The 18018-nt window shown below is 37.2% G+C and overlaps 1 protein-coding gene across 2 annotated transcripts in view; it reads left to right on the forward strand.

Annotated features, from left to right (window-relative positions):
* ADCY8 (adenylate cyclase 8) overlaps positions 1 to 18018 on the forward strand; it is a 168434-nt gene that overhangs the window by 52871 nt on the left and 97545 nt on the right. For both annotated transcript variants that reach the window (XM_072410646.1, XM_072410647.1), the window contains exons 2-4: positions 1482 to 1631; positions 8682 to 8812; positions 16328 to 16439. In XM_072410646.1, coding sequence (XP_072266747.1) covers positions 1482 to 1631; positions 8682 to 8812; positions 16328 to 16439 — 393 coding nt within the window. The remainder of the gene's footprint in view (positions 1 to 1481; positions 1632 to 8681; positions 8813 to 16327; positions 16440 to 18018) is intronic.

Here is an 18018-nt window from a genome sequence, read left to right on the forward strand (position 1 = left end):
TCTCCCAGCATGTGCAGAGACGTTCGTGGGGGTTTCCCAGTGACGTTGGTGCATACTGTGGTGCGGGCTGCAGGCGCGGCGGGAAATTCAAATAATTTTGTATTGGATTCAATACAACTGTATTGAGTCCAATACAAAGAAATTATAAATGATATAATTTCTTCAATAACTATATAATTATTATAATCTCTATAATTATAATAATTATATTATATATATTTATATATATATATATATATATATATATATATATATATATATATAATACATGCTACTGTACAGTTATATTAAGTTTCACCATTGTTTTATTTTTTTAAAGATGTTTGTGTTTTTTTATTTAAAGTTTATTATTAAATGTATTAAATATTGGACATATTTTGGTGATTTATGAATTATATTTTAAGTCTACAATGTAAAATAAATTTCCATGCAAAAAAATGTAACGCTTTTTGCATGAAAATACGGACAGAAGTAGAACGCTGGGGGGGTTAATACATTTTGACCGTGCAGTCTTTGTAAAGCAAGTCTGGAATGTGATAAGAAGAAGCAGCACAAGTAGTCAGTTTATGTGCCGACAAGAGGCATGCTCATATGACAGACATCAGAGTGACAGAGCGATGAGCTCATCAATGTACTACTTCCCTTTCTTAGGTTGGGTCGGGTCCAGAAAGATGAGCAGTACTAGGAACAGAATCTTTTTTAAAAAAAAAAGCCTTATCACATAAAAGGCTAAACTCACTAAGTTTCTTAATCTTAGAGGTAAAGCAAGTTAGAATGGAGCTGAATTTAGCACAACATTATGAGGAGAATGATTTTTGATGCATATGGAGGTGACAAAAAACTTCTAATTGCAGTGCAAACAAACTAGGAAGACTGCCAGTTGCAGATGACATGACAGCAAGAACAAGTACATATATGACATACAAGCTATTTCTGGATTCTGGTGTATACATTGTTGTTACCTGTTGGATTCATTGGATTGATTCAAGCATGTAGCTAGCAAAGGAAGAACTTCCCATCTTCACTCATTCAGTGGTTAGGGAGGTTTTTTATCTTCTAGACCAGCAATATGACCACTTGACCGGCCTTTTCAGATAGAATTGACCGGCCACATTTCCTCCCAGCAGTAGTGGACGTAGGGAGTGTACCACTGCCCAGACCCTGCTCAGTCAACAGGGGCCCGAGTCTGCTCAACAGGGGAGATAGGCCCAAGTCATTTTTGCACAGGAGCCCACTGTTGGCTTTGTCCACCACTGATTCTCAGTTCAGAATTTCTCTATGGGAGATAAAAGCCCTGCAGGCACGATGTACAACATAATGCATTGCAATCGTAAGTCTGACATGGTATTCCGAGCCGTGTATTTTTCATAGGATGACATTTTTCCTATTATCTCTGTACAGGAAAATATTTATTTGCATATTTTGTTTTTTGTTTTTTTTTGGAAGCGACATGACCTTAAGTTCTCTCTTTCCTTTTGCAGATTGTGGCACAAGCTGTGTTGTTTATGTGTATGAACACAGCCGGAATCTTCATTAGCTACCTGTCAGATCGGGCTCAGCGGCAAGCCTTTCTCGAGACCAGAAGATGCGTCGAAGCCAGATTGAGACTTGAGACTGAGAACCAGAGACAGGTACGAGACTCCCCGGATCCCAAATTGTTCTTCGTCTTATTATATTGGTCATTAAAAAATGATATCCTTAAATATGACCTGAAAGAAAAAAAAGTTGGTGACCCCATTTTCCTGCTTTATAGTTAAGCCTCAGAGTTTTGGTCACTGACCTCCCCCTAGGCTGCTGATTGGACAGTGATGGTTTGTTACCACCAATGAGATAATTGTATTCGAGGCAGAGCAGTGAAAATTGCACAGCACTGATTCTTATTTCTGTTAAATTTTACTTCCTAATGAGCGCAATGACTTTTTTTTTTTATTCATCCTTTTAGGAATGGCAGCTTTTTTGTGATACGTTTTAAGTAGGTTCTAGGAGGAAGAGTGCCTTCCTCTTGACTGCAGGTTCCCAGTGTTGGACTGACAGCATTATGTCCAAAATTGGGCAATTGCCTGGGGTCCCCACCTGCTCTATGGCCCCAAATACCAGTATGGTAGGGGGTGGAGGGAGCTCATATGTGGTGCATTTGGGGGCCCACACATCATATTTGCTCAGGGTCCCATTTAGTCTACAACCCTTGTCCCCCTCCCTGATAGGCTGATGGTCCTTCTTCTGGTAATATGAAGACAGAAGAAGGTTCTTATAACAGCTATAAAAAAACATATGGTGCATCTTTTGAATGCATAATTGGAATAATTTTTTTTTTTTCAAATTGCTGGTAGTTTTAAAAAATGGTTTAAAAAATTTCTCCTTGTATCTACATAAATCACAATAGTAGCTCGGTAAATGTATATATGTAAAAGCTATTATTTATTTTAAAAACCCTATAGGCCAGCATCCAAAGTGTACCAATAAAAGGGCACAAACCTTACCCCAAAATGTGGAGTTTTTTTAATACAGTATTAGGTCAGTCTAACATGAAGATAACTTGATAAACGTGATAAAATAAACGTGATAAAATAAAACAAACCTTATCTTTCTGTTTCTGCTGCAAAACTATTATATTATTCATATTAATACATTCTAATTTATATTCAGCTTATTTCTTCAATATTATTAAATATTTTAATATAAAAGATCACATGCAGCCAGATATAAAAAAACAAGAAAGAGGCTGTGAGACAAGGAATCTCCTGGGATGTCCTATGAAGAACATCCCATGTGACTTCTGCCAGCTAATCCCGGGCAGTCCTTCAGAGATGTACACCCCAGAGGAGTACATAATAGACTGATTTGATGTTTTTTTCCTCAGACATGGAGCCCAGAGTGTTTCTGATTGTTTCTGAGACTAGGGAAAAACACAGGGCTTTGTATCTGTATATCAGTAATGGACCAGAGCAATTTCATCTAATCCATGTATTTGATAATAATTACTAATTACTACTTGCCAAAGTTATTAAAAAAAATGTTGTATATAAAATAAAAAAAAAAAGTGTTTTTTTTGTCCTATTATGTTAGAATTTAACAAATAAGCTTTAACCATCATAAAAAGTTATGTCAAATTTCTGAAGTTTAAGTTATACTAAAATGTGTTTTTTAGCTTGCTGAAGCTATTCAGAATTTTTGTTTTTTAGTTTCAAGCATTTTATTATTGCATTTATTATGTCCCCAAAACATGGAAATGGAAAAGACAAATCAGCAGAAAAGTAATGGCTAAATTTAGAAGGGGAAAAAAAGGCTGTTTAGGGCTGATTGGGGTAAATTTTGGGTTATTAGGAGGTTGAGTAAGAATATAATTTAAAAACGACAAATATAACCTGTAATCACCAATCACATGCAAGAAAAATCCTGTTCTTTTATATTTCCTGGCACATGATTGGATATTTTTTGCAAAGAAAATTTTCACTACATTCACTAAGCTAGGTGAATATCCTTTACAGAATTATAACTTGTTTTGCCAAGAGATTACCTGAATTTCTAGTAAGGTAACTGCAGCGCCAAACAAGTTTGGGTCATTTACCCTCGGAAAAAAGTTAGCAACAGCACATATCCACAACCTGAAGAATTCTTCTTAAAAAAAGCAAGCTAAATGTACTTCTCCCTATTGGACATTTCTTAAGGGGGTATTTATGAATCTTTTCACCCACAATTTGCTCAACCTTTACCCAAAATTCACACATTTTCAATTTGGATTCTATTAGAAAATGTATGGATTTTAAGTAAAATTGTATTCAATCTTTTTCTAATCGAATCTTATGTGAATCCAATAAACATTATATGAATGTTAGGTGAAAACCTTTATTAGCAGACCCCTTTGATGAAAGTACAAGAAAAAGTACCCTCACTACTCGCCCGCCATTCCATATCCCTCCTCCTATTATGCTGCTTCCCCAACTCTTAGATTGTAAGCTCTTTGGGGCAGGGTCCACTCCTCCTCCTGTGTGTGTCTATTTGTCAATTGCAACCCCTATTTAATGTACAGTTCTACTTAATATGTTGGTGCTATATAAATACTATTTGATAATATTATTATAATTAAAAGATCATTTACTGTATAACAATGTTTTAGATTTGTCAAGATTTTTTTAAATGTATCCATAAAAAGAGAAATAATATATTTTGCAAATTACAATACCTATGATGAGGTGGCTGCATTAGATTTTTTTTTCTTTAAATTTTACCAAGCAATCCTGGCAGTAACACTCATTCACATACATATATATATGAAGGAGCAGTTTTGTCCTTCAATAACACGACTCCAGAACTTCTGCCCTTCACAAATATAAAAAAGTTTGTCATGACCGGTTCCCTTTAACACAGAACTCTACTATGCACGGTTGCATGTAAACTTTTTACACTTTAATTGTTCAGTTGATTCATATATGGAAAAAAGTTTTTGAACTTTTTCTTTCTCATAGCCTTATTCTTACAGCGCACCCATAGAAGACACAAGAGTGGGCTCCCAGGCATGAAATAATATCTTTTCTTTTTGTTTGCTTCTCATTTTAAATATAATAAATCTTGACGGCTCATGAAAGCTGCCATGCCAACAAGAGAGCGTTGTGTGCCCCCAGTAAGCCCCTTCCAAATCACAGGTGTTTCTATGGAGACGGGTCTCCTGGGATTGCTATGGTGATGGCATTTATAGAACACACGAAGGAGCCAAAAAAAGCCTGGATGTGCGGAGAGTGTCCGCTTCTCTCACAATTTCCAAGAGGTAACTGCGTTGCGCAGCTTCTGACTAAAGGAATGAACTTGTAGAATCCCACGTACTTACCCTTAAACTGCCTCCTCAACACTATGGAGGAGGTAAAAGTGGAGGTGTGCAACTGCCATGGACATGCCTAAACTTTTATGGGCTGCGCAGGCACATGAGTAGACATCTCTGTTTCCAGACTGCTGGGGACACTGGGAAACTTCTGTGGGAGTACTGTCAGGGTCATGAGTGGAAGTTCCAGGGACCAGAGGAAACGCCTCTGTTTCCAAACTGCCAGGGACCTTATCTTCACCAGACAGCTATAGACAGGACCAAACTCTTCTTTACTTGGACTTCCAGGGATTTGCCTAAAACTGTGTAGACCCCCAGTGCACATCCAGCAACATACCTAAACCTTTCTGGGTCCCAGGAGGCTGCCAGCAGGGACATACCTGAGCTTCTGTATATTTGGACTGCTGGGGAAAAATACCTCCTAGTGGGTTCCAGTAGACTGTCAAAAGCTATCCTAGATCCCTTTGGGTCCTAGTGGACATCTAAAAACATACCTAAACTCCTCCTAGTCCCAATGTACTGCTGGGGACATGTCCTAGTAAATGTCGAAGAACCTACCTAAATGCCTATGGGTACCATTGTACTGCCGGGGATATTCCTAAATCACTCTGGTTGATAGTGGACATTCAGGAATATACCTTAGATGCCATGTGTCCCAGTAGACTACCAGGGACATGTTTAAATTAATCTAGGTCCTTATAGATGTCAAGGAACATACCTAAATTCATATGTGTCCCAGGACACTGCCAGAGACAATCCTAAATTGTCCCTCTGGGTCTCATTGGATGTCCAAGAATATACCTAACCTCCTCTAGGTCCCAATGGACTTCCAGGAACATACCTAAATACCTCAAAATGGATAATCAGGAACATTCCTTAACTTCTCCAGGTCCCAATAGACTGCCAGGACTGCCTAAACCCTTCTGGTTCCTAGTTAACTTCATGGAACTTACCTAAACTCTTCTGGGTCCCTATATACTATTGGGGACATGCCTAAACCCTTCCAGATCCTAGTGAAAAAAAAGACAACATAACCCAAAGTTAGGAACCCTTATCAAGTTATCTGAAAGTAAGACAAAGGTTTGGATCACAGAATCTCTTGCAGCAAAAAAATGAAGAAGATATAGTTCCAGGTAAACATTTTAACCATATACATTGTGAAATAACAAAGTATAAATTCAACAGTTGTGGAAGCAGTGGGGGGGTGATACAGGTAGTTCTCAAATAGTTAAACCAATCATAGAAGTAGAATCTCTCTCTCTCTCTCTCTATATATATATATATATTTATATATATATATATATATATATATATATATATATATTCACCTAAACTTTAAAGAAATGATAATTCTCAGTTGGCTCTCCCCTGTGCGGTGTCCAAAGGTCAGCTCTTTACTCAAGGAGGGAAGCGCCAGAAGCATGATGTGTCAAGTCCAGATTTTGTTTTATTAGAATTTATGTCATTTAAAATCAAACCATTTAAAAATTGAATCAGCATATTGAGTGATCATCCTAATTAGCCCTCAGGATTCCTCTGAATTCTTTTAGTTGACACTATGGCCCTAATTTATTAAAGCTTTCCAAGGCTGGAGAGAATACACTTTCACCAGTGAAGCTGGGTGATTCCGCAAACTTGAAATGGATCTGGTCCAGAATTGAAAACATTTGCTATTTAATAGCAAATGACTTTTAGGAAATCTATTCCACGTTTCCTGGATCACCCAGGTTCACTGATGAAAGTGTATTTTCTCCAGCCTTGGGGAGCTTTATTAAATCAGGACCTTTGTTCAACAGTACCTGGCCCTGATGAAAGAGGAAATGTGTAGGACATGTAATGGGGACTTTTAGACTTTTGTCTGCTTTTGGTGCTTTTTCCCCGGCACACGTTTTATTGCTGTGTGTCCCCATTGGGAAGACAAACCCTCTCTAAACACATGGTCCTGGAAGAAAGAGACATGAAAACTACACTGGTGCAGCAGTGAGTGAAGTCTCTTTCATGTGCAGGGTGGGGCCAAAAGTTCAACGAGAACTGTGAAATGTTGCATGAAGGCATATATGTAATATATATTTTTGAACATGTAATGCAAATACCCTAAATCTGACCTAGCACCAGTAGAGTTGAGAATCAAGAAGCAGCACAAGAAGTCAATTTTTTGTGCTACAGTACAGGGAACATGTTGACATGAAAGTGATCAAGTGATTCTCATTTGCTCATCATAAATATTAGTAATATCATTTGCTCACCTGTAATATTAGTAAAGGAAGGCACCAAAAAAAGGTCTCCAAATCCTCAAATCCATTGACACCTCTATATGCATATTTTATTTGTGTGTTTAGCTTTTTGCCTGGAGTTCAGCTTTAACAATGTTCAGCCTGGCATCATTAGGCACATTTTTGGGTGAATGCAGGATGCTGCTCCAGGCGACCATTATTGAATGGTTAATGCAGGGTAATGAATCACATGGATATGGATAATGGCGCAGCAAGGCAGTATAATAATCCCCTGCTGTAGTGGTGAGCTGCAATGAAATCAGAGATTTTTTATTCTCGTTGCTGAAGCCTATTTTCCTGCTATCACCTTACTTCCCAGTGACGTTATTCCCATCGCAGGAAATAAATGGGCTTCTTCTCACTGTAGTCATTTACTCCACGAGCGTCAGGGGTCGCTCATTTCCCCAGGCAATCTAACAATGATTATTCTCATTGAGTTGTTGAACGACTGAAGATGAAGGAAGGTGTAAAGTCTTGTGTTATAAACAGGCTTCCATTCTCCGGAAGATGGCTGCGGAATATTGCTGGAAACCCATCGGAGAAAGCACAATCTGTACACATAGGAAGCTATGCATGGAAATTCAATTCAGGAAATATGCTTGCTGAACACCTCTGGTTCCTATTTTTGTTACTCTGACCACTCATTGTGAGTTCATTGGGAGATTTTGTTTCTCTAAAATGTTAAGACGAATTGGGAGATTTTTGCAAAATGTCATTTTTGCAAAAGTAAAGTCAATGGAAAGCCAAAACTAAAGCCAAAACTAAAGCTTGACTAGTATTGTCATATGTACTGTAGATAGGATGAAAATGAAAAAAATGAATCTGCCTTCAATTCCCCCTTAGGTTTTGCATAGTTGGTGCCTATGTTATACTTATATATTATTACTTAAGTTCCTTATTTTGATTTTCCTGCATCCTGTCAGCTTTTCACAATGTGCAAGAAACTGCATTCTGGTCCATAATCCATCATCCTGGATCTATTATTTTGCATAGTTTTACTTTTATTTTTCTAGAAGAAAAATACAGACAGCAAAAAATGTAAAAAAACAAATTTTAAAGAGATATTATTCAAATACTCAATTAAGAAAAAGGTGAGAGGCACACATACGTAGAATATTTTATTATTAATTCATATTACCATAAATGGCCCTCAATTGAAATGCACATCTTTATAATAATTTGAAACAAATTTTGACTCAGTGGGTAAAATTGAAAGTTTCAATAAAATCACTCCACTCATGGTGACATCGACAACCAAATGATCTGCCAACTCATATAAAGCAATGCAGTGTTTCTCAGCCAGGGTTCCCCTAAAGGTTTCTAGGGCTTCCTTGGTTAATGAGCAATTTGTGGCACCAAGGTTAGTTACCACTTATCACTCAAATTATCTTTTTCCAAAAAAACAAAAATTCCCCAATTTTAAAAAAATACGGGAAATGCTTCAAAGGCTGTAAGGGGTGTAATGGGTAAGAATGCAGAAAAATAGCCTGATCTGTAGATCTCTAGAGATCTGTATTATGTCCATGCAAAATGATGAATTGCCCCTGACTTTCAGTACTTTAATTTTGTAATGTCTTTGTTGTGTCTTACAGGAAAGGCTTGTCCTCTCCGTATTACCTCGATTTGTTGTACTTGAAATGATCAACGACATGACCAATGTAGAAGATGAACATCTGCAGCACCAGTTTCACAAGATTTACATTCATCGCTATGAAAATGTCAGGTAAGACAGAGTACCGGCTCATGCCACTAACAGACGCTTCTAATGCAGACTTTTTTTTAGTATTCATTGCCTTTATATTAAGTTCTTGTTAACATTTTAGGTAGGTAAATATCAAATATAACATAGGAATTCCCAAGGCTACTTTTATTAAAACACCCCCTACCCCGTCACATACACATATGTGTGTAGGGTAGGAGGGGGATCGACCCCAATAAAAAGAGCTTGACATTTGCAATGCTGAAATTCTCAGACATAGGGGAAGGGGGCCCAAGAGATTTACTTAGTTTGGGTTTCATAAATTTCTAAAGTATGGATTGATAGTCTATGACTGGGTCAGCAACACATATAGACAGATAAAGTAAATAAATATATAGATGTAAATGTAAGTAAAGCTGTAAATGAATATTGTAATAGATAAATACAGATTGATCGATATATATATATATATATAGGAACCACTAGAATGGATTATGCAAGGATTGGATCAGGTAGATAAATGTTGTAGTTTAGTGTTTCTCAACCAGGGTTCTGTGGATCACTAGGGGTCCTCCAAAGGTTGCAAGGGGGTCCTTGAGCATTGAGCAGTTTGTGACTGTCAGGTCAGTTTAGCTGACACCAATGATCTTGGCATTATCTGTAAGGGTGACATTCTTCCCAATGGCCAGCAATGTAAGAAGAATTCTTCCCATTGACCACCACACTAATATACTGTGAGCTGTGGATATAATAATTATATGCCGGGGTTCCCTGAGGACCTGGAAGGTATTGCAAAGGTTCCCCCAGGTTAAAAAAGTTTAGAAAGGCTGGTTTTGTGGAACCATTCAGATGTTGCTACAGGTTCTTTGTGGCTGTTTGCCCTCCATTTGATGGTGCCTGCTAGTGTTGGGCCAGTTTGTCTCTGTACAGTTTACTGAAAGTTCCCTGAAGTGTTTCAAGTATTTTCTTTGATTTGTATCTAAAAGCTGTGAATATAGTATATATAATATATAATTATAGCAGGGGTTCCCTAAAGACCTGAAATTTATTTAGGAGGTTCTCCCACTTTATCAAGGTCCAGAAAGGCTGCTGTAGATGTAAATTTGAAAAACTAGATATATAGGAAGCATAGGACAGGATTATGCATGGATTGAATCGGATAGGATATTGATATTGTAATAGATACTGATAGATATATAGAATAATAGACTGGCTGATAGGAATCAAAAGACAGGATTATGCAAGGATCAGATCAAGATAGATAGATACTATAGATGAATATTGTAATAAATACTTATAGATATATTGGAGGATAAATAGTTTGACCAATAGGGACCATTGGAAGGAATCATGCAAGGACTAGATCAGATAGATACTTTGCAGAAGAGCTGAACAGATTTCGTTGTGATGATATTTTACAAAGATTATATCTCTAGTCATTCCAGTCTGTCACTGTACTTCTCCCAGGTGTGCTACATTAATTATAATGGTGGATAATGGAATCCTCCGATGACTCAGGTTACTATGTTACAGTTAGGAATCAGCAGGTTCCAATATGTTATGTCTTGCGGTGTAGGGACTGGTGACAGCTCTTATCTTTCTCTCCTGAGCCTCACCTTCTGTTCCATTTCCTTGCATTTAGAAAATCCCAGGAAATAATATCACTAACTCAGATTTTATAATTACTTCTCATACTTTTTTTGGCATCCTAAACAAAACCCTGAAGCCTGATTGCCAAGTTATCTAAGTGAGAACATGACTTGTTTGGGTGTCTTGCTAACCTTGTGGCTTCAGTACTTTGTAGGGTCCAGAATATTTAGGTGTATTTGCATTTCTAATCCAATTTTGAATCTGAAAGGAAACAGTAGTTGACCAACGCCAAGCAACTAATTTTGGGGTTTCTGATTGGGTATGCAGACAAACTCATTCAAAAGTTCACATCATGTCATACAATTAATCAAATTTATTTGGAATTTTAGGAATTTTCTATCAAAGAAAGACAAAAAAGTAACCAAATATTATAAATGTGTGTGAAAGAATAGACTGAAATGATCAAACAACCACAAAATCAGCTTCAAAGCAGCTTGTGTGTATCAGATTATGGATGATTTTTTGACCTACCTGTTTGTTTTTGGAACAGCCAATCATTTTAAAATTTCGGAAGCAGATGGACAATGACAGCCTACAAATATCTTTCAGTATAGATTCCATCCTGTGAATTTGGAATGGGGTCACCTGCCTTATTAGCCGGCCATTCGTGACTGTGGCTTTGTCTCTCTCAATGTCCTTGGGTTTCTGAACTGTCCAAATACCATACAATCTTTTTTCTACATTAAAGAATTTATTCCTCTCTGTGCTTCTGTACTTTTCAAGTTAATATTGATCAAAGACAAGCTTGTAAAGCTCAAATATCATTAATATTCCAATTGAATGAACACATTTACAGCAATTTGCAACCCTCAGAAGACTAGTGTGTGATGGGAGGAGGTGCAGCAATTTAGCAGCAAAGTGTTTCTGGAAATCATTTTAAAATAATGTTCAGCCTGGGTCTTTAAAGGGACTGCTTTGTTAACATACTTATCTTCTGGTTTCAGTCACTTGATTCTCTATTGAACAGCCACCATTTTTTTTGGGAAGAGGTCAGCTTGTACTTCTCCGATAAAAATTTTTTTACTGTAATGAACAATTTAGATCTTTGTGTATGGTAACGTATGCCCAGGGCGGGCATGGGGAGGTGCTACTGCAAGAGTTCCCCGGACCCACCTCAGCCCACAGAAACCCCCACTGGCCCCAAATCAGTTTAGCAGAGGGGCTTCAAGTCCATTCTGCACAGTGACCCATCGTTGGCTACGTCTTCCAGTTTGCATGCGTTACTACACGTAACAAACATTGGAGAGCCATCCATTTTAAATACACTATTGTTGTATGTATGCTGCATCATGCTTTCTTGACATGCACAGGTGGCCCTGCTTGTTAACACATTGCTGATCTAAGTGGACCTCAAAGGAAACCTATAGGAGCTTCTGTTGTTGAGCTATTTTCCAACATTCTAGCTTTGAGTCATTTTCATCCTTGTTTCTCTACGTCCCCTGATGAAGCAAGGGGGCATTTTACATTAAAAGGAACTGCCAAAATATACAAGCTGCCATTGCTGAGCTATAAAAACATTGCCTGGTTGTTATAATGATTGAAAAGCTTCACTGACCTGGGACTGGTATACTAGTTAGGAATTCTGACTTTACCAGCTGCATGGGTCTTCAAAATGATTAAATTAAGCCGTGTACAAACTTGCTATAGATGTCAGAGAACTGTCGCTAGAATAATCGTTTGTGAATAGTTCCTGGGACAGATGAATGTAATATGAATGTAGACTCAGGGCCATTCTTTTCTATGCAGAGAAGAGGACAAGCTAGTGGCACCCCATAGGAGTGAATAACTGGGGATCTCTATACATAATATCACCAGCGATGAGCACAACCATTTGTCTCAAGCAATGCTTATTTTACATATTTACATTGCTTTTAGTAAGTACTGAAACCTGAGACAGCCAGGCATTTAGTGTTTTGAGGAGAAGCACATGCTCTCCATCATTTACCAGATCAATAGCCATTCACTGCACTTTGGGTTTACCATTCTTCGGTGAGATATCCAGGTCTGGGGATCATACAATATTTAATAATTTGTATTAAATATTTATTGGCTTCTAATAACAAATGTTAAATTTTATCCCCCAAACTGTAATAAAAACTGACAGCACTACTTTATAGTTTGCGGTGAAACAGAGTTCCCTTTTAACACCTATTGTACCAGATGCGTCACACCATTTATCCTATAGAGCCGTCATTGCCACAGGCAGACTTCCTGCTCTGGAAGATGCACTGTAAAGCGGCATTATATATGTTGCGGATAAGCTGCTTGATTTTACAGTTAAGTCCCAGCCGCAGAAAACAGGCTATTTTTATGCTCTCCTGGCTGGTGCAGAAACAGATGGGAATGTAAAAGGATTGGGCCTTCTTCTTTCAGTTATTGGAAAGAGGCGCACATGAAATAACAGTCTATTTTTATAGATTGTGATTACAGCTCTCTTTAACTCTTTCCCGGCTCGTTGAAACAGCAAAGCTTGTTAAAAGAAAAGGGCAACATGAAAATTGCAGTAACGTTCTACTGTCCAATCGGAAATCAGCTTTTGTTTATAGGACTTATTATATGAGGTTTGCTGGTGGTATTCCTACCCCGCCATATTAAATCATTAAAGTTTATGCAAAGACAAATCAGATTCTTCATCTGTACCTTGGTGAATGTAGGTTAATGCACATGCTATGTCATGTGTCTCAAAATAAGGTGAATTTTTTTTTTCATTAGCATTATGGTTCCCAAAGCAGAATTAAACTCTTTTTTAAAAAAATATAAATACAAGGCTGGTCTTTTATTGCAGAAAGGCCATTTGTGCAATGGAATAACCCAACCTGCTTGATCACAGTTTTTAAATACATTCACCTACCGGGTTTAGTCAGGGGTGTTGCCATCTTCTTTCTTCCCTTTATCCTGCTCCTGGTCTTTGGCCATCATGTTTGGCAAGGCCAGGATGGCGTAACTCCCTGAGTTCATGGTATGCCAGGATACCCACCAAATTCCGACTTTGTACAATGAGCATTTTCAACTTAGCATTTTTTCTAAAAGAATACAATGATCAGGCAGGTAAGTGTGATTTATTATTTTACATCCCCTATCCCTTCTGCAATATGAAACATTTTTGATTGCAAATTTTTTTGAAGAACAAAAAAATGCATAAAAAAGACCCATTTAAAAATAAAAATGTCCTCTCCCTATCTTTATGGCTTCACGCTCACTTTCCCTATACCATAAAATGAATTAATATTGACCAATCTGGATTCCTGTTTTCTATTATTTTTTTCTTTTTTGATGTCAGATGCCAATGCCACCCTTACCCAACAATGGATATGACTTGCACTGATGCAACCTTTAATACTGCAAATTTGTTCCCATTTCTTTAGTACTGGTGTCAGCGCCAAGACATGGCTCATTACACTGCTATATCAACCCGCTGCACTCCTTAACCGTGCTGGTGTATGATAGGAGACATTTGTGCAATGAATTTAAAACAATGCAAGAATCACAACCATTAGGGAAGGTGGGGTACTGACGCAAACAAACTCCCAGCTCAAACTGCTCCATATTGATGCGAAAGTATACGGTACCAGCCCTTGAAAAAATTAGGGGCCACAAGAAAAATATATAGAAATGATTAAATACCCATATCAATGGATTACATGAGAAACGTAATTACTGTACAATAAAAAAAAGATTGAAATATAGGTCCACTTTAACAAGGAGAAATGTGAATGGAGCCGTAAATACAATTTATTTTTCATGAATATATAACCACATTCATTTGTATTTCTTAAATCTGTGCTTGGAATATGTCAAAGCACTTCAGCATGAAAAAGATGAGAATGAACCTTCACAGGCTTACGTTCCCTACTCAACATATGTTATATATTTATTACACAGAATATCCAGGAGAAAGAAGATTCAGACATGACAGCTCCATAGAAATCCAATATAATTGTGAAGTCACATGTGCAGTGGTTGGATTTCAGCTTTTTTTTTTTGGTTATTGAAGTCAGTGTGTGCATTATAAAAATCTATAAATCAATATTTGATCCAATGTGTTGGATGCGCACTAGTGTTGGTTTCATAACAAAAATAATTATTCCATCTGCACACTCCAATAAATATGTGGATCGGTCCCAGAATTTATTTAATGCAGCCCTAGCTATCCCATGGCGAGATGTAATGATGTCCAAATCAGCCTCGTTATTACATGGTGAATGTGTACCGCACAACTGTCATTATACATACCAAGAATGGGGGATAATAAATAATAAAAACTTTACAAGATCTCTCTATATTAGACAAATACACAGACTACATAAATACATTTATAGATATGTATAGAGGTATAGGGCCTGATTTTTTAAAGCTCTCCAAGGCTGGAGAGGATACACTTTCATCAGTGAACCTGGGTGATCCAGCCAACCTGGAATGGATTTCATAAAAGTAATTTCCTGTTTTTAGCAAATGTTTGAAATCCTGGACCAGATCCATTCCAGATTTGCTGGATCACCTGGGTTCACCGAAGAAAGTGTATTCTCTCTAGCCTTGGAGAACTTTAATAAATCAGTGCCATAGAGTTACATATAGATAGATAGATATACATGAAGAAAATATTTAAATAGATAGATAGTATTACAATGTGCGCCAAAACCAATGATGGAGGATTATTAGATAGATGAATATTAATACAGAAATGGACAGATATGGGCAGTACTCTTGCTAACACATCATTTGGGTCCCAATTTTGGTTGGGTGGCTGAAGTTGGCAGATCTTATGAAACATCACTTGCAGAGTGATAATTCAGAATATAGTCCTGGTAAATTAGATACATAGATGGAAATTCCAATGGGTAGCATGGTATAGTTGAACCCCTTTCCATTAGTTGATTAAACAAGCTGAAAATGTGAATAAGAAAGTGTGCTCAACTGATAGAAAAAATGGAATTGTTGAAAATAATAATATTTTATTTTGCATTTGGGTTCCTAGTATCACTACTGCTCAACTGCACCCAGTTATGTAGATGTATCTTGAGGAATGGCCTGATTTAACATTTTATTGCCATTGTGTTTTTGTAAATATAGGTAGTCAAACCCGGGAGATATTCCTAAGAATTACTAGCCTAAATTATTAAACAACAAATTTCCTTGCAAAACAGTGTACCGCTTTTGACATAAAAATACGGAAGGTTAAGATCCCCAGCACTTTATCTCCCCAACTTAAAATTAAGCCTACAACTTTACCTGAACCCCTAATCCCTGACCTTCAACACTATCCTAACATAATGGTTTAGCCATCACACTCAGCTAAGCCCCAGGTTCTATACCCCACCTCCAAAGCCCCAGTGCTCTGCTCTAATATCTCACTCTCTCTCTCTCTCTCTCTCTCTCTTTCTCTCTCTCTCCCCCTCTCTCTCTCTCTGGTGTATTAAAGCCTTCAAGACAGAAGATAGATTATCATGGGAGCACTTTGGTGATCCTTCAAGCTGAGAATGGATTTCACAAAAATCATTTGCTTTTAGTTTGCAATTGTTTTCAATCCTGAACCAATTTCATTCCAAGTTTGGTTGATCACCCAGGTTCTTTCTTGATAGTTTATCTTCTCCAATCTTGGAAGATCCTTAATAAATCAAGCCCGCTGAGTAGGTTGATATGATAGTTGGGTTTTTCTTTTGCAATTTTGTAGTCATTTGTTTAGGTGTGGATGGAGTTTAGATCAATTAGCAATTTTTTCATTATACAATATATAATATATAATTATATAATACAATAATATAATAACATATAATAATAACAATAATAATATAACAATAATAATAATGTATATTTTTTGTCTTATTGTCATGTCTTCTTTGTAATGTACTAATAAGCTATATATTAATCATATTTTTTCTTTCTTTGTAGCATTCTTTTTGCAGATGTGAAAGGATTCACCAACTTATCCACAACCTTATCTGCGCAAGAATTAGTCCGAATGTTGAATGAACTCTTTGCGAGGTTTGATCGCCTAGCTCATGTGAGTCCAGTTACCCTTTAATTCTAAATGTTTCGATGGCTAAATCATAATTTGTGTTTGTCATTATGGCCAGCTGGAATTTTATTTTCAAAGGACAAAAACCTTATTATTATATATAATATATACTGTATATATAATTGTACATTATTTCATACTGGAATCAGGCCAAGGGGTGGATTAAAATAACCATTTTCATTTTATTCTTTATTTCTTCATGTTGACAGATCAAAAAGATACATATGTACATGTTCAAAATGAAGCACCTGCTTTTCATAAATGGTGTTATAGAATTCTGCATTCTTTATATTTATGGGTTACTAATGCTTGTGATTTGTAATATGGTTATTATGTTTATAAAAGTAATCTATAGATAGTTTGCCATCCCTTGTCCATCCCTCCCACCATCTCACTACTTTCCACTTTTATTATTGTAGACCTAGTCATGTCATCATATATTGTTATAGAAAGCTGCAGTGTATGTTACATATTGTGAAAGCTAAAACTATACAATAATTTTCAAGTATTAAAATGATAGAATATTGCTTTTATTGATATTTTCTTATTGATTGTTGCTACATTTTTGGAATTTTGTGTCAGAATTTTTCCATGTAATAGGAACCCTTTAGGTCAGGGGTGTCAAACTTTGGCACATGGGTCAAATCTGGCCTGCAACGTTCTTTTTTTTGGCAAAATGGAATCCTAAATATGAATTGCACCTGGCCCACCACTGCATTGAAATAGCGCCGCTACTACAATTCCGGTAATCACTCATGTCTATAGACCATCGGGCTCTCTGCCTATGCGTGGCCCCACATTGGACTGTTTTATAGACGCAAGTAATGCCGGGAATTGTAGTAGCGGCATCACTCGAGTCTATAGACCAGCGGCCTCTCTGCCTATGTGTGTCCCTGCATTGGACTGTTTTATAGACGCAGGGAATTGTAGTAGCGGTGCTATTGAAGTGAAGAGAGAGATCCAGCCACTCATAACATTAAGCTCTGCATTGGACTGTTTTCTTGACGCAGGGAATTGTAGTAGCGGTGCTATTTCAGTTTTAAGTTTGGCCCACGACTTTGTCTAAGTTTTTAATTTTGGCCCAATGTGTATTTGAGTTTTACATCCCTGCTTTGGGCCATAATCAGTTTAAACTCCCCAAAAATGGAATTAATGATATGCATTCAGGTATTCCCATGCTCCAATGCACAACAACATAGTTCTACACCAGTCTGCACAAATTATCAGTCCAGTGGGAGAACCCCATGGACCAGTAGACCGGTAACATGAGATTGCAATGCTATATAAGTTTTAAAGCAGAAATCAGAGTAAATCACTAAATACATAGATGAAATATGTGAGCAAAAACAAGTGAGCTTTTTCACCTGTTAAAAGAGTTGTGCTTCTGTCCATCCAATTCTGAGATTTACACATCTTTGTCCCACAGCACAGTGTTGTGTGGTATGGCAAGCGACCTGACTTTTCTCTGTTGCAGTCAAGTAACACTTCTGGGTCTAGTCCCTCCTCCATCCTGTGATTGGGCAGTAAAAGGAAAACCAGCAGACCAATAGGCTTAGCTTTGTGT

The sequence above is a fragment of the Pyxicephalus adspersus genome, chromosome 5 (genome assembly GCF_032062135.1).
Source record: "Pyxicephalus adspersus chromosome 5, UCB_Pads_2.0, whole genome shotgun sequence".
Lineage (NCBI taxonomy): Eukaryota > Metazoa > Chordata > Amphibia > Anura > Pyxicephalidae > Pyxicephalus > Pyxicephalus adspersus.